Below are 23,127 nucleotides of genomic sequence, written 5' to 3' on the forward strand. Positions count from 1 at the left end.
CATAGGAGCAGCCCACGAGCAGTCCCAAGGATCTTGGAGTGCACAGTCCCTGGCATACATGTCTTACAGATCAGGGATTTGGACAGAACCGCAGGAACATAATAAATAAATGGCTGCAACCCAAGCTTGCTGATAACATAACTGAAAGCTGCTGGAGATCATGTAGCACTTGCTGCTGGGCCTGCATTAGCCAAAGGACTGGGGCAGCAGATGTGAGAAGAGCTCTGAGTGGTTTGGCATCAGAGCTGAGACTGGAGTAGGAAGGCTGGGAAGGAAAACCTGACATTTAGAAGTTGAAAAGTAGGACAGCAGCTGAGTGCTGGAGTGAGAAGATGGATCCAGAGAAGGATCCCACATCTTAATGGTGGCATTGCTGCTGGCATACATGCTTGGGATAATGCAGGCACAAAGTAACACCTTTAATGAGTCCTGTCCTTACAAAATATGGTACACCATACTGATCACATTAAAGAATCTCCCTCTAAAGTTTCTGCTTTTGCTTGGACCAGTTTAGCTTCTGCACTGGCCTCTGTCTATACAGCTGTATTGACTTGCCTTCCTGCCAGTCAAGTTAGATGAAAGCAGCACTGAGGGATGATGCACCATCTACCTTAGGGCACCCTGTGCTGCAGGCAGGCCATGATGTAAGAAATAGGATCTGCTCTGGTTATAACTCTGGATGATGTTGAACAAAGTCTGGGTGCAGCTCCAGAGGCAGGACTTTGGCAGCCCTTATCCTGCTGCTTATGCAGCCGAAGATGCAAGAAACCCTCCTGGGTCAAGCACGTTGATGAGCCTGTTCCTTGAGCCAACGACTTCTTGGTGGTCCTGGCCTTTGTATCCTTTCCAGCTCTCCCTGCAGCTCCTCTGGGCCCCACAGCCCAGCTTTGCTGTGATGCTGTGAGCCGGCCAGCTTTGGGCAGCCAGCACAGCCATGCAGCTGCTTCCCTGTGGAGACAGCAGGGCAAGCAGGATGATGCCCTCAGCTGGGATGTGAGGGATTGGCTGCTCTGCTCCAAAGGCCTGGGCTTGCTGAGGTGACCTGGCTGCACAAAGTGAGGGCTTGAGGGTCATCCTAGCTGTCTCTTGCCCTCTCCAAGCCTTGCACACTAGTATGGGATGGGGAGTTGCTTTCACAACCTGAACGTGTTGTCACTCGCTTCCAGACGTTTCCTGTTATCTAACCTCAGCCTTATCTTCCCCATTTGCAGCTTCCTCTTGAAGGAGGAGCGGCCCCTTCAAAACTGAGCTGTGTTCCCTGAGCTGTGCCCTACTGCCAAGCCAGCCCCACACCGCTGCCTCTGCCTGGTAGGTGCCAGAGGTCTGTTCTGCAGCTGAGGGGAGAGGGAGGATCACCCTGTGGGTCACTGGGGTTGGGGTGCCAAAACGTGTGGGACGACCTGGCCACATGGAAAGGTGTAATGGTTGCCCTGCCATCATTGCACCTCCAGATTCTGGGGGATGGGAGCTCTGGTCTGGTTGCTCCTTCCATGTCGAGAGCATTTCTTGCTAAGCCAGGGAAGCTTTGTTGGTATTCCCCTGTGGGGAGGAGCTGTGGTTGGGCAGTGTGTCTTCTGTGAGTGCAGAGCTGGAGGATGCAGACGCAGCCGATCCTACCTGGAGAATGCAGTCCTTGGAACAGTGGTTCAGTAATGAAGATAATTAGGAATTAATAATATTAAGTGGTGTCCATACCCTACTTAATGCTGGGATGCATGTGTTTTCCCCGGCTCCTGCAGGCACACGCAGGCATGCTACGGATGTTACTGGCTGTAGCAAGATTATGATCTCAACTAGTCATAGATGAGACATCAACGAAGAGTGGGGAAGTCGTGGGATGGAGGAGGGTATACTGGGGAGTCGTGTCCCAGCTGGGCACGGTTATGTCCTTCAGCTCCTTCTCCTGGCTGTTTCCCAGATCCAGGCTGTCAGATGAAGGTTCTCCCACACCTCCAGAAAGCATCGCAGAGCAGCTGGGGAAGGGGCTGGAGCTCACAGGTGAGTGTGGGTGATGTGGGAGGGCTACCAGCTAATGTGGTGACCGGGCCCTTCCCAGCACTTTTGCACAGACGCGAGGTGCCAGTTACAGAGTTTTGGGACCTCAAAAGCTTTCTGCAGCCATAGTCAAAGCCCACAGCCTCCTTCTCAGAGTGTTTGCAGCTCCTAGAAGGTGCCTTACACTTATGGCTCTGCACCCAGAGCTGGGGCTGGCTGTCTGCTTTGTTGCCTCTTACTCCTGGGAAGGAGGTGTGGAGGCACGAGGTAGGAAACTGTGCAGTTTCCTGTTGGAAGTGGGGCTACGTTGTATGAAGGGAAAGAGTGCTGAATTATGTTCTTTGCTTCTGGAATAAGTCAGAAGAGAAAAAGTTAGACTTATAGGACAAGATGGATGAGCAGGGCCAGGAAGAGGATGTCCAGTCTGGGCTGCTCTCAGCCTCTTTACAAAAGCAGGAACAAACCGAGTGTGTGTGGAGCTGTATGGCTGAGGTGATGGCAGTGTAAGTGGCAGTGGGAACATGTGGCTGCTAGATGCCTACGGCCCTCACCGAACACTGTAGGCTCTCAGCTAGGTGCTCCCCAATGCTGTGGTGCGACTGCTGAGTCTTGGCTTCTAGGAGCTTTCTTTAGGACAGAGCAATGGCTCAGCAGTGACCTTCAGTCCATAAGCTCCTGGCAGTCTGCTGTGAGAGGCAAGGGCCCTTCTAATTGCTGCAGAGCCAGAGGGGGAGAGGCTGCCTCCTGGTCCATCTGGGGCAGGAATGGGGCTGTCCCTTGAACCACCCTGCACTGCTGCTGCACAGTGTTCCTGGGCTGCGATGGGCTCAGTCTGGAGCTGCTCTGTATGACAAAGGAGGCAGCTCAGAGCTGCTTTGGCACCTTCCAGCTGAGGAGCAGAAGTTATTATTTAAACAGATGTTGCATTTGGCCTCTTGTTTCATTTTTAAATTGCTAGCTGTCTCATTCAAGCCAGCAGATGTGCTACAGGGAGCTATAATAGATATACAGCCCAGCTTGCCTGCGATGAAGTAAACCCTTAGAGCTGCAGCTCCAGGCTTCACTGGAGCCTGGCTGATAGATGAGACTGGACTGTGCCAAATATTTCAACATTTTTCAGGCAATGCTCTCAGCAGTATCAGCTGCAGTGCTGGGAGCACAGGAAGATCCTAAATGGATCAGGACAGCACCCATGGGAAGTCTGCCACCAGCAAATGCTTATTTAAGTTTGACTTGGTTCTAAGGAAGGCTTCCAGTTCCTGGAGAAGCATGTCCCAAGGTTTACTGACAGCCACGGTACAGAGGACCTGGTTCCCACAGATCTGTGGGAATTCTTGCTTTCAGTCCAGGCTGCTATTTGGGTTTCACTGAGCAGAAAACAGAGATGGCCTGGATTCCAGTGCTAATCCTGCACCATAAGTGCATATCCTGGAATGGCTGTAGCCTTCAACTTAGGGCGCTGCCACTCAGTGCGTGAGAAACACACTGTTGCATATTTGTGCATGCTGTTATCAGGCTTAGAGAAAAATGCATGCAATAATTTTACTTTTCATTTATTTTCATCACAGGCTGCAGACCTGTCTGGTAGCCATGTAAAATCCCCCGAGAGATGGTGAGTGACTTAGAAAAGTTTTGGTTTTCCCCCCTAACTTCAATAAGGGACTTAATTGGAGAATGCAGGAAGCTCTTTCTGTTTCTCCCCCAGAGTATGAAGCCAATTGCTTGGTCTGTTTTACAGCACTAAGCTTTGAGTTGGAAATACCCTTTTCAGCTTGAAACCAGAAGTGACAGATCTATTCAGAAGAGATACCATCATTACAGGGTGGGGTAGTGAGCTCCATTCCCATCTGCTGATAGAATTATCTCCACGGTGTGACCCTCCTCTTATCCGTTGCTGTCAGCAACGTTTCTTGTGGCTGTTCTCCCCACCCACCCAACTGCAGTGAGGGGTTATTTTCAGCTGCAGGAGCAGAAGCAATGCTGGCTGATTTTTTTCCTCTCAAGGCCAGATCTTCCAGTTAGCAATCAGCACTGAATGGGGCAGGTCTGTGGCAGATTCCTACTCAGTCTCTGTACAACCCCTCCATTGCACATTGATGTTCTGAGTCAATGAGGGAAGTTTATTTTTTTTACCCCCTGCTCTCCTCAGTGTGCAGTGTTAAATTCTTACTGACAAAGCATTTTCAGGCAGAGGGATCTTATCCTGCCTCTTTTAAGATTGACAGCAGATGTTTAAACCCTTTGGGGTTTATTAATTTATTTTTTTCATTTCCTGCAGTACAGCAGTGTGATTTGGAAGGAGAGCCATTTGGCTCACCGCATACCTGTTTTAATTGCACTTAAACCAGTAGATATTTTGCTAGAATGATCTTAAATCAGCTTGTTAGCACTGACACAAGTTTTCTAGTGAGAAATGTGTGTAATTCTTTTATCTGCTGCAACATACTACTTTTATCTGTGGTTGAAACTCACCCAAATTAGGAGGCGGAACAAAGAGCTGTTCACTATCTACATCTCCCCGAAGGCCTGATGCAGAGGGCAGAGGAATGTAAGACTTGTGAAGCTGTTGTAGTAACCGTGCCTGGAAATTGATTTTATCTTTAAGGCTGTTGCTGTTTCTTTGCCGTAAAATCCTTTTTCACTGTACTGGTTTTGGAGCTCATATGAAGAGCGCATCTTTGGCACAGATGTGCCACTATCATTTTTTAATTTGTACTTTAATTTTTGAAGGGAAAAAAAAAAAAAAAAACAGAACACCAAAGATGCCCTTTTCAGTTTTATTTCTGTGTAATATTGATGAATTCCTACAACGATCCTTGTAAAATAGAGTCCTAGAAGTCAGAGACAGAAAAGGCTTCATATTGCTCACTGCAGAATGCTGTTAACACACCTCAGCTAAATTCTACCTTCGTGTCTTTAGTGGTTGTCCTTCCAAAGTATAATTAGAATAAACTTCAGGTCAGCTTCTTTCTCAGAAACTGATGCTGCAAGTCATGTGAAATGAAGATGAGAGGAGAAGCAAGGCAGCTAAAAGCTCCATGACTCAAACCAGGCCACGGCTGAGCATGGCCTGCCGAGCTGTGATGGGTGCTGGATCTCAATGTTACGAAGGATGAGTACAGCTCAGGAATCACAATGAATTTCTGAGAGAGTTGCACATGTTGGAGTTCAAAGCTGTTTGAATTCTGAACTGTCAACATCCCATTACAGTACAAGTTAAGAGACGATATTGCTATATTACTATTGTGTCTAGTTTGTTTAATGTTCTTCAGGTGCTTTTCTGAATTTAATTTCCACTCTTGTTAAAGGAATAGGGGAGCTGGCAGCATCTTCTAGCCTTTGTGCAAAGGAATAATGGGAGGGAGAAGGTTATGTCCGTGCCTAAAGGAACATGGAGAATGTCCATGCATGAGGGTGGAGAGCTCTGTTTATTGCAGGAGAGATTTTTGTGTGCTGGAGATGAAGCAGAAAGGGATTAATTTGGCAGCGGAAGAGAAAGTTTCACTTCATTCCCAGAGAAGTTCAGTGTTTCTCTTTGGAGCGGCTCAGTTTTTAACATCACAGGCTTTATAATGAGCAGTGCAGCTTCCTGCTGGCAGGCAGACTTTGGGAGCAGAGTTGTGCATTTTTCCAGATAGGCTTGAAGGGTTCCCTTTTCAAAACTTTAGGTTTCTGTAGAAAGATCCATTTTAACTGTTAGTGTACAGTATGAGGTAAAACACGAATCCTGTTCCTGTCAGTAGGAACTCTGGAGTGCATAAAGCCAGGATTTCACCCCAAGATTCCTTGGGATCTGTCAGACTGGTTATAGCAGAAATACATATCTAGAATTGGGCACTGGAAAGCACATGACCACTTGGTTGCAAAATTAACAGAGACGCAAATAAAAGAAACTAAGTATGACAAGCCCCCCAAAAACTAATTTAAGCTTAGGAGAACAGAAATGAAAGTGGTGAGAAGCCTGGTGAAAAATCATGCTCTTATCTCTGCCCTGTGCAGAATTGTTCCCCTGCAATATGTTCTCCAGGTCTTTGTCTAGACGTTGTGTGTCTAGAGAGACGTTTGTCTTCATGATGTTATACCCAAATGGCATGTCTGAGTGCTCAGATGGATATTTTGTCAGTATTTCAAGCTATCGAAGTTGATCTTTAGCTGAAGGGTGAGTTTAGAACTCAGCGTTATTTCCAGCTCCACAGATCATCAGCATTTCAACAAATACAGCGTTTTCCTCAGCAGGAAGGCAATGTCTGCCCCCCCAGATGTGTTGCAATGGGGACGTATAGGAGGGATGACGTGGTTTGCTAAATGGAATACGCCTCTGGAGTTAACAGCGGCTTCAGCCCTCTTTTCCTTCTCTGTTAGCCCAGGACAGCACCGCAGCGAGGACGGTGACAGCCTGGTGAGAGCTGCAGTGCAGCACTGCGTGTATTTGACAAGCTGAGTTTGACACTCAGTCTGGCAGAGTGTCAGTTTGTCAAATACCCCAAGTGAGGCACTTGCTGAGCAACACGGCCGTGCACCGAGGCGATGGACTCCTTCACACCCATATTCTGCTCCTCTCTAAAAACCCCACGAGGTATGGAACAAACCGCCCACTGTTACTGGGCGCCCCACTGCTTTCATGCGGTCAGGTTTCCTTCCCACCCTGATCTCAGGGGTGCCTGCTGGAGTGGTACTCTAGTGGCAAACTGCTACAGGAGTACTGGTACAGTTCCTCTGCATTGGGAAAACAGAACTGGGCTGTTTTTAAGAAAGACCATGGAGTCCATTACTTTTCCTTGCAGTGTTGTTGTTTGGCTTAGGCTGGGTCTTCCTAGCCAGCACTTGCCGCAAGGCTGCTTCTTGTTTTTGCCACATTTCTATTTTGTTCAAATAATTCTGAGTGACCTCGCTCGAAGATCTAATGCTCTCTTAGCATTTTTAAGGACAGCCTTGTAGCATATCAAGCACACGGCTTGAGATAGCCCTTGGTGAGTGAGGGATGCAGCTGACAGAGCACAAGTGCCCAGCCCAGTTTGACTAACCTCCTTGCTCAGAAGCTGAGAGAAAAATCCCAAAGCTCTACTGACCTTTCTTTTAGGTCAGCACCACCTGCAAATTTTGTGGTATTTGAGAATATTGATACACTTTAATACTAAGCCGTTTTATTTTTTCCCTATATATTTTGAAGAAGTTGGAGTTTGTACAAAGCTGGGACCAACTAACATTTAGTTTGGCCCAAGCAAACTGTGTTCTGCTTTCTGAATAAGTCCTATCAGCAGGGCTCATTGTGTGCTTCTGGACAAGCACGGTCCTACCCGCTGTGACTCACACTCCCGTGGTCTCTTTCCAACACCTACGCATGACTCATAGACATCGCTCTGATCAGTATCACTGAGGTCATCTTCAAAAGAGAACAAAGTCTATTATTTCAGGGTTTGTTTCGTCCTCCGTGGATCCTTAATGTAGCTGGCAGATATATCAGCCCCAGCCCTCGTCACCTCACAGACCTCCAGGTTGCAGCAGGCCTGAAGTGTTGTGCAGTGCAGCTAGCCCAGCATTCATTTTAAGCTCTTCACAGTTGTTTCCTTATGCGTTTACAGCTTTTGCTTTCAGAAAAGTTAATCCATTCTTATTCTATGAGAAATACCGAAGTAGAGGGGAACAAACTTTTCTACCAGAGACTTCCTCTCTTCTCTCTGTTGAGAGCAGCAGGTTCAGGAGGGCTCTGAGGGCTGGCCACACCTGGCAGCTTAGAAGCCAGCAGGTCTGCACAGCTGTACAGAAGCGAGGGGAGCTTCAAGTCTCATGATAGTGTGCTGGCTGCTAGAAATAGTGTACTTTTCTGGAGATCCTGTAGTTTCAGAGCGGAAGCTGAGGTTTCCCTTTCTGTGCTGGTGTAGAACTGGGCTCTGTCAGATGAGTCATGTCCCTGGGTGAATGACCAGCACGAGGAAAGGAGAAGTTCTCCTGTTTGACGGAGATGTGACACAGCGGAGCCCTCTATGGCTTTCAGAAGGAAAATGTTCTGTTCCCAATGGCTTTTACTACCAAGCACACAAAAAATATAAATAAAAAAATAACCACGTGGTGCATAGAGGGAACAACAACCTGGGCACTGGGAAAGGTTTGTGTGTTTCCACTGATCTTTCCCTGGTGACGAAGGCCATTTTGCTGCCTGGACTGGAGGCAGTACCAACGGCTGAGGTACTCAGGATGTGCTCCACCTGGGGTGTTTGCTACCTCCTTCTTTGTTCCTGTTGCTTTCTTCCTTTGCAGCCTCTCCTAGAATTCAGGGCTCCCGAGGAAACTGCCTGGAGTTGCTCAGAGAAGATTGATGCTGGGAGGAATCGAAGTTTGGAGAAATCACATTGTTACATAGTCAGTGAGGGAACTTGAAGTCAGGAGCTTATACTGGAAGTAAATCTTGCATAAAACGTTAGGCTAGCTGTAAATGAATGAGCTTGAGACTTGGAATGGAAGAAAAGAGAGCCATGTTCTACATTTTGTCTGCTGTGATGACAGTTGGGAAGCTGAGAAGCTTTCAGTTCCTTCAAAGACAGCACTCATACCACATGCTTCTGCTCCCTGTGCAAAGGGCTGCAGCTCCCCATTCCTCATTTCTTTTTGTCCTGCTTCACCCAAGATTGTAGCACCAACACTACTGTTTCAACCCTGCACCTTCAAGGCCAGCTTCTGTGAGGTGCACTCTGCAGTGAGTGCATGAGTTACAAAAAGCACACAGCCCTTTGAGGACAAGCTACCCCAGAGACAAAGCAAAAGAGCCCCTCGCACATATTTCCAGCACTTCTCATCCTCAGTCAGGACACAGCCACCCCAGGAGCAGGCCAGATGGGAGCACCAGCAGCACATGTGTGCAGATCAATGCTTAGCATGGGGCTGAGTCCCACGTCGCCCCTGGGGACACAGTCCTGCTGGGTGCTACCTGCAGTTCAGGAAGCTCAGCATCTTGGTGCTGCAGCACAGCCAGCCTGCAGTGCCTGCAACTGTGGTTGAAGTAATGAGAGGAGTGTGGTGCGGGATGACTTAATGCCTCTCATCTGTCCTCTCTAAAAAGGAAACCCAGGTCAAACTTCCAAGTCACAAAGTTATAGATTCCTTAGAAGGGACCTTCAGAGGTCATCTAGTCCAGCTCCCCTGCAATGAACAGGAATATTCACAGCTCCCAGATGGCCCAGGGCCTGATCCAGCCTTACCTTGAAAGTCTCCAGAGTTGGGATATCCTCCACATCTCTCTGCAACCTGTTCCAGTGCCTCATTGCCACATATCCAACCTAAATCTTTCCCCTCTTTATGCTTGAAGCCATTTACCCTTGTTCCATCACCACAGACCCTGCTACAGACCCATAGCTCCAAAGATACCAAAAGGCCACTCTCAGGCCACTTTGCAGCCTTCTCTTCAGGCTGAACAGCCCCAGCTCTCAGCCTGTCCTCATAGGAGAGGTGTTCCAGCCCTGGGATCATGTGGCCCTCCTCTTGATGCTCTCCAACAGGTCTATGTCTCTCCTGCACTCCACGTCTGAATGCAGTGCTCCAGGTGAAGCCTCACAGCACAGAGTAGAGGTGCAGGATCACCTCCCTTGCCCCACTAGCCATGCATCTTTTGATTCAGCCCAGCATACAATTGGCTCCTGTCCAGCTTTCCATGCATCAGCACCCCCCAAGGCTTTTTCAGTAGGGCTGCACTTATTCCTTTCATCCCCCAGTTTGTACTGGTAGTGAGGGTTGCCTCAACCCAGGTGCAAGATCCTGCATTTAGATTTGCTGAACTTCATGAGGTTCACCTAGGCCCACTGCTCAAGCCTGTCTCAGTCCCTCTGGATGGCATCTCATCCCTCTGGTGTATCCACCACATCCCACAGGTTGGGGTGATCAGCAAAGTGCTGATGAGAACTCGATCCCACTGTTGATGTCACTGATGAAGAAAAGAGTATCAGTCCCAGCACTGACCCCTGGGGGACACCACGCATCACTGATCTCCATCCAGACATTGATCCATTGACAAACACTCTCTGGCCTCGATTCTGCATCCAGTTCTTTGCCCATTGACCAGTCCACCCATCAAATTCATCTTTCCAATTTGGAGAAAAGAATGTTGTGGGCTACTGTGCCAAAGGCCAAAAGTCAAATGCTGGCCATTTGGTCTGTATCCCTACCTGTGCTACAGAAGTGAACCAGAAGACAGAGAACAAATTTGCAAACAACAGACATATGAAGGCACTGTGTGGTAAAACACCAAGAAAGCCAGAATGCATATACTACAGATGTTTTTGAAGTACTTTATATTTGCCCTGGGAAATAAATGGCAATGCACTAATCGAGCACTTTTCAAGGCATTTTACAAACAAAAGCTCCTTCATTAAATAGACAAGCATGAACATCACAGTTGTAACCAGACAGATTTAGTCATGTCCCATACAGTGAGTCAGTGTCAGTCTGGTGGATCCAGGATCTCCCTTACTCAGTCACTATTCCAAATGCCTCAGATTTCTCTCTGCAATGCTTTTCTATTGTGCTTCTGGCTTCCACACTGCAAAATGAAGCACTAGTAATCCCTTCAACACCAGCTCTGCTTTGCCAGGAGAAGAACAGAGGGTGCCAGTTAAGAGGCTCATCACCTACAGGGTTATTCCCATTTGTAATGAGCTCCAGTTTGATTGCTAAATGATATTCCTGGGATATCAACCTCCTCTGTAGTCTCTTTACTATCTAACAAGATAGCTCAAGAACAAACAAGCAGTACAACCAGTATCTGCTGGATTGTAAAAGCCAGAAGCCATCCATTTCCAGTACAACTCTTGGCTCCTTACACTCTGGGATGCCCAAACAGGGGAACATGCTCTTGAAAGTGCACCTTGCTGGTGTTATTGGCTAGCAGTGTTGCACCCAGCTGCACCTTGACCTGGAGGCAAAGGACATTTCTGTTTCCACTTCTTCAGATCCTTTCTCAGTTTGCTCCTTCAGGCTGCTCTGAAATTATTTGCTATTTAAAAATTTGTGGACAGACAGCCACTTGGCTGAAGGTTTCTGCACCACTGGGCAGGGACTCATTTGCCAAATCCTAAGAAGTTCCCCTGGGTTAAAGAAAGCAGTAAAGCCGGTATATTGATCAGAGGAGAAGGCAGACAGGAAGAATAGCTTCCCTTAGTAAAGTTTACCACTCAATATCTGTAGCCTCATCTTCTGCACAGATGGAAATGCTGGTACTCTACGGAAAGTTCTGTACTTCATATTCTGATTCCATTGCATTCACAAGGGACTCACTCTCAGCATTTTTACTCCGGCGTGTGCTCTCATAGCTGTTGCCTGTTATGCTCTCATAGTTGTTGCATGTCATGGTAACATTTCCATAGGATTCTTCAGTCTCAGAATTTATCTTCTCTTTTCTGCACTCAACAGGGACTTCCACATCATTGTCCAATCTAATGACATCTGCAGTGCTGTGGCTGAAACAAAGAGACATTCTTAAGAATGAGAACTAAGTCCCCCTTAATATCTGCTGTCTCACTCCACCTCCTCAACATAATGGAGAGAATATAAGATGGACAAGTTCTCGAATTAACTTAGAGGCACTTTAATGACAAAAGCAAAGGTCACGTGTGGAAGCAATCAAAAAGAAGCAGGGAGATTTATTCTCTACTTCCCATCAGCTGGCAATACCCAGCCACTGCCTGGGAATCAGAGCCTCAGTACACATGATGGTTGCTTCCAAAGGCAATTGATGTAACCAGAAACGCCTCCCCCAGCTCCTCCCGCATCCCTTAGCATTATTGCTGAGCTGGGTGTCATACAGTGTGGAAAACCTTTGTGCTTAGGATAGGTCAGCTGTCTTGGCTGCATCCCCACCAAGCTGCTGCGCATCCTGACCTGCTGGCCTCTGTGGGTTGGAAAGAGAGCCTTGGTGCTGCACAAGTGCTCAGCAATAGCCAGACCCCTGGGGGGTTACTGACACTGTTTTAGGCACAAATGTAAAGCAACGTTAGGGCTGTTATGAGGAATGTTAACTCTATTCCAGCCAGATAAAAGAAATCTTTTGCTTTTCACCGAGTAAAAAGGCTTTTCTGAAACAAATATCAGTATGTTGCCCTCAAAAGTCTTCTCAACATAATAGGTGAAAAATTGTACTTACAAAGCAACTTCATAGATGGAGTCTGAAAAAAAGGAAGAATTGAACGTATGCATCAGTACATTTTATGACTAATGTGCCCCAGGAATAAAAATAAAAAGGGAAGAAAACAAGCAAAACCAACAAAGAAACCACAGCTGCTTCCAGATATTCCCACCTTCGGGAATCCACCTTGTTGCTCCCTGGGGGGACACTGGCTGGGGCAGGGAAGGGGCCAAGGCAGAATGCTGGGACTGTGGGGATAGGAATGGGGCTGGAGAGAGCACAGTGCCCTGCCCTACCTGCCCACCCCTGTTAGAAAGATGCTGTTCTGAATGTCTTCAACAAAAATAATTTTTCAAAAATGTTTGCATGCTCTTGTGTGTTCAGGCATTCAATAAATATATTCTGTGTTTGTTAATTAAAAAGGAAAGACTTTTTCAGTCTTTCACCACCTATTTTGACTTGTGCGTGCTTTGGTGTCTTCACAATTCGGCTACCAGAGCTGTGACATAAAGCTGTGAGGACAGTACCAACCCCAGCCCACAAAGCCCTCAAAGCCAAACCACGGCAGGCATTCAAGCTCCCCACAACAATCTACTCACCATTTTTGGGCTTTCTAGTACAAGCAATAGCAAAAATGACAAGGAAAACCATAGCACCACCCAACACAGCAATCGGGATGACCAGGTACAGGTGAGTCCTCCAGGAACCTATAGCGATATGGCAAAAGACTTTCAAACAGAGAAGCCCTCCCAGGCTGCAACAGCACTTACATGGTGCTGACCACATCCTGGAGGCCCAGCCAGCCCCTGAGCTCTGCGTGCATTTGTGTGCTACTTGACTATGTCCCTCTACTCCCCACGTAGCAGCATCTTGCCCATTTGGCCCCACATGGGTGTTTTTATGTGAGCCAGAGCCTCCTGCTGAGTGCTGGGGCTGTAGCTGTGAGCTGGGCAGAAGTGTGCAGTGCATGTCATGGAAGAAAGGCTTTCAGGAGGTGCCCTCAACACTTTTCATTCAAGGATGCTGTCCAATTGTATTTGGAGCATGTTCAAACCTACCATGGCACTGCAAACCTAGCTGAGGTACAGAGAGTCAGCTTGCACACTCCTTTTTGTTGCTCCAGCCTTGAGACCAGAATGAACTACTGGTCAGGAATGCTGCAAGAAGCCTGGATGTTCTGGTTATGGAATGTATTTCTTTTGTCCCTAGAAGTATCTGGTTTATTTTAAGAGTCCCTAAAAAACATCTAGGTCCCTTGAGAACAGCTAGCAATGCTGCTTATAGCCAAAATACAGAACATGAACTTTGGAATGGAAGATACTGAGCAGTCAGTTCGGGTCCTCCAATCTTGTTCAGAGTTACACAATGTCTCAACTTACTCTGAATTGTTTCATCTGTTTCTGGGTATCCCACAGCATTCTCAGAAGTCACTGCTGCTTCAGGCAGATCTGCAAAACCAACAAGAATGAGAAGTGTGCAGTGCAATTCCAATCTGCCATGGAAATAGATAAGCTCTGGAAATAAGCAACCCCTTCCCTTAACTTCTAGCTGCTGAAGCCGATTTACATGACCTGCTATGGTGGGTCGCAATCAGTTCAGATGAAATGACCTCAATAAGTTTCTACAAGAGGATCTACCCTAACCCAGGTCTGAGTTCCCACAACCCATAAAGATGAACTGGCAACTGCGGGTCCTTCCTCAGAGGAGATATCTTTAGCAAGAAAAGCAGCTGCTTTACAGTGGCGTTTGTCTCATCTGTATCTGTTGTTTCTCTTCGGTCCTTTCTAAGGTCTAAGGAGAGTCTGAGGTGCCTAATTGTAGATATCAGTATAAGCTTCCCCCTCCTCTGGGCCAGTTTTATGTGGGCATCATTGAGTTTGTGTTCCCATAGATGGCTGCCAAGAGACTGCTGTAGGGAACTGAAGTGGCAGTACACAGTCTGCATGTGCTCTTGGGAAGGATTTCAGGCATTGCATCAGCTTGTCGCCTTGGTGACTTTTGGACTGACTTAAGCATCATCCCAAGAGCGCTGTTATTACTGCTAAGCACTGGGTCAGCTCCCAGCCCCCAGCCCCTCACCCTGGCCACACATTGCTCCCTGCTGACCTGTGGCTGGGTGGTGTGCCTCCGTTGTGACAGACAGATCTGCAAATGAAAAGGGCAGGGACGCTCAGCGTGTGTCCACAGGATGCAGCACTCCCTCAGCCACTCCTGGACACCTGGCATCCTTCTCCATAGGCACCACAGTGTTGGCCTTACTCTGCCAGCATGGCTTGCCAGGCACCATCAGGTGTGCTGAGGGCTGAGCCAAGCTCCCTTCTGCTCAGCCATGCTGCCCTCTGTAGCAGGCAGGACACGATCCACATTTGGCATTATGCACCCGAACCCTGCACCCCCTCTGTGGCTGCCTCGATGAAGCTGAGGGCTGGGACTCACCTCTCACTGTCAACTCAACAGCATCACTGCGCTGCACCATCCCTGTATTGACCCTGTTCTGCACCTCACAGTAGTACATCCCCGCGTCGGAGGGCTGCAGGCTGCTCCACACCAGCTCAGCTTCACTGCCCAGGAGCTGCTCACTCCTGCCTGGTGCCATCCGGAACCAGCGGTAGCTGATGGGGGGGGACCCTTGGGCCACACAGGTCAGGCTGGCCTTGGCTCCCACCGGCACCGCCAGCCCCAGCTCTCCAGCCACAATGGTGGGCTTGGTCACGGCCACTACAAGACAAAGCAGATGGGCCTGGGTCATGGTGGCTGTGGTGGGGGAAGGTTTCCCTCACAATAAAGCGACTCCCATCCTCATGGTCCTTTCCCAGGACATCACCACTGGGTTGCGCTCTGTGCAGCTGTGCCTATGGCTAGATGTGCACCAGCTGTGTCACCTACTGCCACTGCTGCTCCACAGCAGCCTGCTCTGCTGAGTTGTTGCCTTTCCCAACACTGCCATAAGGCTCCTTGAGGAAAGAGCTTTTTATTTAAACACACACAGAGTGCTTGGAAAGGGGAGAAGGCACATCCCGTATGCTAGAAAAGCCAGGGACATTGGGTATCTGCACAGAACCAGACCCAGTCCTGGGCGCTAGCTTCACCACCTGGATCTGTGTCCCACTGGCAGATCCACACCACAGTGAGTGCAAACTCACTGCTACTCCTTCCTGAATGCACAGAACTGAGCACAAGGCAATTCCCATCCAGGTACCTCAACACCCAACTCGGATACGGGTAGGCAGAATGAGGTGAACTGCCGCTTGTTCTGCAGATTATACAACAGCAAGGCTTTATTGCTGGATTTACCTTTGGTGACTTTAACCATAGTGGTCACCTCCTTTGTTATCAGGCTGTAGTTTTCAGACCTCCAGGTGACTTGACAGGTGTAGTGTCCGCTGTCAGGAATTTCGAGGTCTGTGATGTGGAGTGAGGCATCCCCTGGGCTGCTCTTTGGGACACTGACTCGGTTTCGGAACCGAGACAAGAGGATGTGGTCACCAGAACCATCCCTCCGAAAGATGGTGGAGGTGCTGAGGTCTCTCTCCATGCTCCAGGTGAGCACCTGCTGCGTGAAATCTTGTGAAGGCGTGTAGGTACACGGTATAGTGGTGGATCCCATCCATACCCCTTTGACCTGAGTTGCACCAGACAGATCCAGGAGGGCTGCAAAGAAACAGCAATTGAAGGAAAGAAACAAGAATGCAGCAGAAGAGGGGAACATCCCTTAGGATCAACAGAAGCCAGCATGTGGTAGCATCTTAGTTATGCACTAGACCACAGCCAGCTAAGTCTGGGCCTGTCCCCATCTCACTGAGCATGGGGAAGTGAACAGTTACATCAAACTCATGGCTATTCTTAATGCTTCTCTCTGGACACCGGCCAGTTCTCAATTCCTTCTCAGTACTGAGAGGCACAAATCCCACCTCCAGTAGCAGTATCACAGCTGCAGCCTTCACAAGAACTTCAGGAGCATCTCTTATTCCTGCTCCCTAGCCGCAGCCTTCACGCACTACTTCTGCTGCTTGGCTTTCTGCTTATACTTGCAGGATGACACAAACAGCAGTGGCCTCTCCCTCTACTGCTGACACTGCTTGTTCTGACAGCACCACTTGCAGCATTGTCCTGTATCCCCTGTACAGGAAGAAGGGTGAACAAATCACATTTACTGTGTCACTGCAATAAGCGTGCGTGTAAGAGTCAGTGTTTGCACTCCTTAGCATCATTAGCTTCTTACGAAACTGCCCTGCTGCTCATGGAGGCAGCAGCGCAGCTGTGCAGGGAGAAGCCCTTCTCTGTGCAGCAGTGCTGTCTCTGAGCCGCAGGAGGGGCCCTTCGGGTGCGGGGGGGTCTGTGGATCTCTGTCCACAGGGGCAGCCGAGGGGCTGCTGGGGCTGAGCTCTGTGGAAGCTTATTTCTGACAGCACCAGCAAAATACTCATCCCTGAGATGGTATTTTTAAAAGAAACGTTTCCTCCCTGTGATGCTTATTAAACTAAGATGCTTCCTGAGACTTCCAGAAGAACGATGTCAGTTCTCACACTGGGAGAGGTGGAGCTGAGTACACAGAAACCTGCAGAGCAGGTTTGGAAGCAGCAAAGCAGTGAGAGAGATTTGTATTATCAGCAATACATGAAAAAGAGAAGAAAAGAGTTCTTACACTACAGTCCATTTGTAAAAGAGTCGAGTACCTCCTTCCTAGCCTGCTAGCACAAGCATTCCTGGTGGCATGGAAGTACTATGCAGGCAGGTATCTGCCTTTACTGGTCTGGACTACTGGATTTGGAACAGTAGATCAAACCCAATCTTCTTGCATTAGCCTTGGAGAACTTCAGCTCTGACCTGGGTTCTTTGGTTGGTATCTGTCTCAGCCAAATAAACACTGCCAGGACACAAATGGGCACAGGAGGAGGGGGTGCAGACTTCGTGATGTCGTTTATTCTCCCACTCTTTCCAACTCTCTGTCCAGTGAGGCTGTCCCAGGAGCAGCACATATGTCTCATGGGCATATGAATTGAAGCCAGGGTTCCTCTGTCACCTCTCCTAATGCATCTAGAGAGCCAGGACATCAGGAGTAACCAAGGGAAATTACGTGCCTGCATAAACCGTCACAGTTACAGCCATCTCTCTTGTTCTCCCAGGACCACGCTAGCAGAGCAACGGGGATGCATTATTAAATTGGAATCATAGAATTGCTCAGGTTGGCAAAGACCTTCTAGATCATCCAGTCCAACCATCCACCTACTGAATTCTAGAAGAACGTGCGCATTCCAGCTTCACAAGGACAGTTTTGGAAGGTAACACCACATCAGAGCATGTCCTCCACAAGGATCCTGAAAGGTCCTGTTTTGATCCTGCTGTGGCACATGGAGCCAACCTGCCTAACTCTGTCCTGTCTGCTGCACTCTCGAAGCAGCTGGGTGTCCCTGATAGGAGTCTTTCCAAAGGAGACTTGTGAACTCTCAGGCTCTATTTTTCAAGAAGAAACTAATGGCTTTCCTCACTTCACAACTTTTAAAAAGCAGGCCATCGTAATTGAAAAGAATTCTCCTACCCTCTTAGTACTTTGATTTTTCTTCTCGTACAAGGAAGCAGTTACTCACCCCTGCAGTCAACAAAAGCCGTCACCACCACTGCCAGCAGCACCACTGCTCCCATCCTGCCAGGACTGCAGCTCCGCTCTCCTCCTCCTCCTATGCCTGGAGAGAGACCTCCACACTTCTTGGACCAGGAGACAAGTCAAGAACACTTCCCTTTCTTCTGTCCTGTGTCATCTCGGATCCAGGCTGCGCTGCTGTCCTTTTTCCTTCCTTCTTTTTGAGATATCACGAGTCCATTCACCGAGGTGAAGGATGACCAAGGACTGCAAGGATCTGTCTCTTTCCATTTCAAATCTCATCCTCACCCTCTTCTCTTGCCTTTTTCTGACTAATACTCTATTTCTTCTTTCCTCATGGTTTTGTATACATTTCTTTTTTCCTTTTCCTTTTCTTCCAATTACTCCACGTTTGCATTCACTTCATAATGAAAGAGCTTTACGATGGCCACATAATCAAGTACTCAGTAATAAGGGAAAGCAAACTGGAGAATGCTTGAAAAGCAAGAATTCAGCTACCTCTGACTTGTGTGTGATGATACGGCTCAGCATCTCCTTCCATCACATTCAAAACTGGCTCCAGAAATGTCAAAGCACAGCAGCCTTCCCATGGGAGGTGTGAGCACAGACTCACTGCACATCAGGAAGGAGCACGAGGCACAGATCAACCTGCTGGGGCTCTGTTATTTCCTTGGAATCTTCCTTGCTGATGATACCGTGCTCTTCCACCACACACTTCAGCAGCACATCATGTGCAGGTCAATCTGTAGCCTGAATGAGGAAAAGGAACAGCTGTAGTTCCTTTGCCTAATGAAGCCTTTTAGATCAGAAAAACTTTTACTTTTTTTCCCCCCCCCGATTCAACAGAAAAAAAAACAAAAAAAAAAAAACCAAACAAAAAAAAACAAGAACCCACCAACATCCTGCTCTTTACTATGAAAGGAATTTCCCCACAAAAAGCTGCATTTTTCTCCACCTGCCCAGAAACTGCCCTGTTGCGATGCAGCTGCAAGGGAAGGTGCACAGTAAAGATCAGCAACCCAGAGACACCCACACTTAACGCTAGCGCAGATTTTAACACCCAAAGGTGAACAGATGTTCACTGCCTGCTGCTCCCATTTTCAGAGCATCACAGATTGTCTTACGTGCAGAATTATTCTGTGTTCAGTGTATCACTAGTATTAACAAAAGGAGGAATTACAGAAGACAAGAAACGTGTTTGAAAGCAAGCCTACCAGGTGAATTATGCTACAGGCAGTCAATTATTCATTAAAGCTACTGCTTAATATTTTTTCAATAGTCATATTTTTAACATCCAGTTTGCATTTAATTTTAACAACTGCATCATTCAACAAAACCCGCTGAAGTACTTCCAAGAAATAATTTCATTTCCCCTCCACCCCTCATTATTGTGTCAGTGGTGAAGATTTCTCTGCATAGAATTCTTGGCTGGAAAGAAAAGACTGATGGAGGGAGAGAAACAGCAGAGCATCCTGGAAGACTGCTGTCACTGAGAAGTCAATCGCATCAATATGGGAATTCTAAAGGCTGCAAGAAATACTGAATGGCATCTCTGAGCCAAGGACCAACGTGTCTGAAATATGGGGGCCATTTTCTCTTGGAGCTGGAAGGGCAGTTTATCTGATTTTGCCATGGCTATGACCCATCACAGCAGGTATCCAGCCTGGTTGCACTGCAGCACTCAGACCGTTCTCTGGAGGTGCTGCAGCTGGGCAGTGTTGGGCGGCTCTTCCTTTCTGTGCAGGGCAATGAAATCCAGTGACCAGCTTCACTTCTCCAAAATCAGTAACCTGATGGAAACAGTGCAGGTTTCATTCTGCTCTTTGGGCAGAGGCACATCTGCAGTTGGATGATTTGAGGAATGGGATTTCAGCTGAGTTCTGATTATTGCTGCCATAGAGTTTGCAACAGTAAAATTTTCAGTACAACTATGTTAAGCATGGCCAGCCTGGAGGAAAGAGCTAAAAATTGCTGATATGACAATTTTTTGAACCGGACATGCAAGACTTCCTGAAGCTGTAATTGTACAGGATGAACGTTGACTACTTAGCTAAGCCAAACATGAAGAACTATAGTTCCTCAAATATGATCAGCGCTGCATCTTTATCTCCTTGTGACAGAGACATAGCAGCCAGTGTTCTTTCTGAGTCATGCAGACAGCCCATTTCTTTCTTACTGGAAGACTTCTTGTGGTTTTGCATCTGAACACATGAAGAAAAAGCCTTTCATGTCCTCGTATTTCAGTGCCACTGCTTTCTCCCTTTGCAGTGCCAGGCAATAAGGCACCCCTGCAGCTGTGCCTCTCACAGGAACCCACCCTCCTGCTGCACACTGGGCACATTCCTCAGCATCATTTCCTCAGCTCAGATAGAATGACCAATACTGCTCTTTGTTCTGGAATTCCTGTTCCTACAACTCTGGCTGGTAAGAAGTAGCACAGCACAAATCCATGTTTCACAGAAAGCGACTGCAGATGGGACCTCAGAGCCCACCCATAGGGCCCACACCTACAGAGCTCGTGTCTTACCCTCAGGGTTTGAAATAGCCTGCCAAGGGTTAGAGAACTTTGCTGCAATTTTCCTGATGCTGCAAATACGGGTTTTAGCCTGCAAGGTGGTGACAAGCAGTGCCGAGCTTTGTACAAAGCACCAAAGGTAAGTGGACAAGATAGAAAGCTCCCAGTGTGCTTTCATAAAGCATCTGCACCCAGGGGAAAAAAAAGCAAAAAAAAAAAAAAAAAAAAAAAAAAAAAAAAAAAAAAAGCCAATGTTCTTATTTGGCCTGGCCAAAGCCAACTGCCTAAACAGAGTGGAAATAATTCCTGGATGGCACACAGAAGCTAACTGCATGGGACTTCACTGCTGTGTGCATCACATCAGTTTTCCCCACACTTACCAGAGAACTCTACAGTCAAGAAAACATGGCCTTTGTTCTACTTGGCAAAACAGAATTTTGTCAAGTAGACAAAATGTTAAAGAATGTTAAAGAGCATTTCCTTCAAGGCTCAAGTCATGCAATACAAGAGATCTTCCTGAAAATTAACTTCCCTTCCCAGAAATTCCCAGTTCATTGACATCATTTCTGTGCTACCCATGAGCTCAGCCAAACTCTAACAAATGGTTCCTAGCACTAAGAATGGATCCTGTATGTGTGAAGCCATCTGAGCATTCATTTCCTGCTTTGTGCCACCTCAGGGTTGACAAATGCAGGGATCAAATCCTCCTATACCTACAGGTTTCACGCTCACCGCTTACCTTCACTTTTGGTAGCCCCACTATCACAGTATTTGCTCCTCCCACGTTCCTGTTTTAGTGACGCCTTAGAGGCTGTCTGAACTGTTCAGAAAACACAAATGCTTCTGTGGGACGATCTGCCTTAACCTCAGCTTGTCTCCCTGCAGGCTCACTGCGTGCTGTCAGCCGTGCCACATGAGATGCGCAGCAGTTGCTCTTTTCTCCACAGGTATCCCACCCCGGGTTAGGGTCCAGTCTCTATTTTGCATTGCCAACTGCCTCAAACCATCAAGGAAGGTTTCACCACACAGAGCAAAATCCACAATTTTGCTTTGAAAACAAGGATGAAAGAAGAAGGGAAAGCAAGTTAACGCTTGAGAGCTGCTCAAAAGAACTGCCTCAAACAAGTAGAGCACAGGTGGTCTTTCCTAGCCAGGTTAAGACCAGCAATAGTGGAAGCACAGGCAGGGAGAAGAGCGGGCAGTGCGTGTTGCATTATCGTTCCTGCGTTCATACAGAAGTGCCACGTCTCGTGGTTCGGTTGGCTCTGCCCACTACCCCACCTGCAGGAAGGGCGAGCCCTTTTCCCTCCATTCTCCAAGCAGCACGAATAGTACCCATCTCTTTGCTCAGATGTTCACCTGGCCACCTGAATTTGGAGCACCCCTGCTTCCCAGTAGCTCCATGTAAAGCTGCAGTGTGATGGAAAGCCCAGCAGTAACAGCAGGGTGGCAGAGTCCTAGGCTGCAGCAAACGAAGATAAGCCCAAAGCAGCAGCCGTAGATACAGAAACAAAGGAAAAAGACTGCTTACCCTTGGAAGACCTCAGGTAGGCAGAGATCCTCAGTGAGATGCCCTCACCTCCATTGCCAACCCTTAAATGAGGGCTGTGCAGGGGCGGATCCTGGCTCCATCCCTTCCATCACTCAGCTGCACTGCATGCACCTGAGCTCCCCTGTGCTGGCCCTGCCTTCCCACCAGGTGCTCCATCACTGCTTCAGGTCGTGGCTGAGCATTGCCACCACAGTCCATATAGCACCACAGCCCCAGGACCCACATTCTCACTGCAACAAGTTCTGAGATGGACATGAGACAGGTGGGCTGCTTTTCAGTAACAGGGATGTTCCCTTCCCAGCTCCTGTTCACCAAACACATGCACACACATACTGTTTAAAATTACCTTTTAAAAAAAAACAAAACAAAACAAAACAAAACCAGAACCTGACTGCAAGGCTCCAAAAACTGCAAGCTCATCTAGAGTTGAAACATGAAGAAAACATAACCACTTCCCAGAACATTTCATTGCTGTCGATATGTTGCTGTTTTAACACACTGTTCAGTCATGATTTTTTTGTTGCTCTCTGTAAAACCCTTTTGATGATAGTTGCATGCCCTGCAGTATTACTGCAGCAATCTTTCTCTCCTACTCAGCTTCCACACTGGGTAGAGAAGTGAGACCTCACTGACTTTTTATGCTCTCTGTAACAAAACTCATTTTCTTTCACATGCTAAGCGTCTCATTTGACCAATTCTTATTCTCAGATTGGATTAGCAGCAATTCTTGCATCTTTGATTCCCTAAAGCAGGGCTGACGAATATCATTTAACATAACATCCAAAACATATCCCCACTCAAAGAGATCACCATAATTCCTGTACCTACAGGAGCACTGTAGGGTCCCCTGGAGGCATGCATACATTCACACGATCATCTTTATGGGCAAAATAAAGATAACAGTATAACAACATAAATGTAAAACAATGCTGTCCTCAAGTTTAATGTTTCCGTTTGCTTCCCCCACATTTGCAATAAGCTGCATGCATTCATTGGTCATATGCAGTCATGTTAACATTAGAGCTCAAGGGGCTCTTGAGCTGCTCACTGTTTATAGGGTGAGATCAGAGTCATTGGATCATCAAGGCTGGGACAGTTCTCTACAATCATCAACTCCGATCATCAACTCCGATCATCAACTCCGATCATCAACTCCGATCATCGATTGGCAAAGCTGTAATTAGCAGGACAGCATTATCAGTCCTGAGCGAGGCCTTACCACACCAGCTGTGCAATGATATAACAAGACCTAGTGAAACTTGAAGCTCTTCCTTCTGGGACGTTCAGCAAACTGTTTGGGAAACGTATCAGCATGCACAGAGGAACATAAAAAGGATGTACAAGACTCACAG

The 23,127-nt window shown here is 47.6% G+C and overlaps 1 protein-coding gene and 1 long non-coding RNA gene across 2 annotated transcripts; one reads left to right on the plus strand and one right to left on the minus strand.

The window, feature by feature from the left end:
* The first annotated feature begins 1,199 nt into the window (after positions 1–1,199).
* Positions 1,200–12,558, plus strand: LOC104912133 (uncharacterized). The gene is made up of 3 exons (XR_014885057.1): positions 1,200–1,308; positions 1,919–1,998; positions 3,564–12,558. It is a non-coding gene; the product is annotated as an uncharacterized LOC104912133 (long non-coding RNA).
* VSIG4 (V-set and immunoglobulin domain containing 4) lies at positions 10,261–18,440 on the minus strand. Its single transcript, XM_003208264.5, has 8 exons — positions 17,695–18,440; positions 15,401–15,757; positions 14,543–14,824; positions 14,213–14,251; positions 13,486–13,554; positions 12,706–12,813; positions 12,125–12,146; positions 10,261–11,441 (listed from the first exon to the last, which is right to left on the minus strand). Exons 1-8 carry the CDS (start codon positions 17,747–17,749, stop codon positions 11,204–11,206), a joined length of 1,170 nt encoding a protein of 389 aa, XP_003208312.2. The 5' UTR covers positions 17,750–18,440; the 3' UTR covers positions 10,261–11,203.
* Positions 18,441–23,127: the final 4,687 nt, after the last annotated feature.

This window comes from Meleagris gallopavo, chromosome 9 (genome assembly GCF_905368555.1).
Source record: "Meleagris gallopavo chromosome 9, MGAL_WU_HG_1.1, whole genome shotgun sequence".
NCBI lineage: Eukaryota > Metazoa > Chordata > Aves > Galliformes > Phasianidae > Meleagris > Meleagris gallopavo.

Coding starts and splice junctions, on each gene's coding strand:
- VSIG4 (XM_003208264.5), bottom strand. CDS start 17,749: ATGGGAGCAGTGGTGCTGCTGGCAGTGGTGGTGACGGCTTTTGTTGAC. Junction 13,555..14,212: donor GGCACACCACCCAGCCACAG/GTCAGCAGGGAG, acceptor TTGGTTTTGCAG/ATCTGCCTGAAGCAGCAGTG. Junction 12,147..12,705: donor TACTAGAAAGCCCAAAAATG/GTGAGTAGATTG, acceptor CCTTTTTTTCAG/ACTCCATCTATGAAGTTGCT.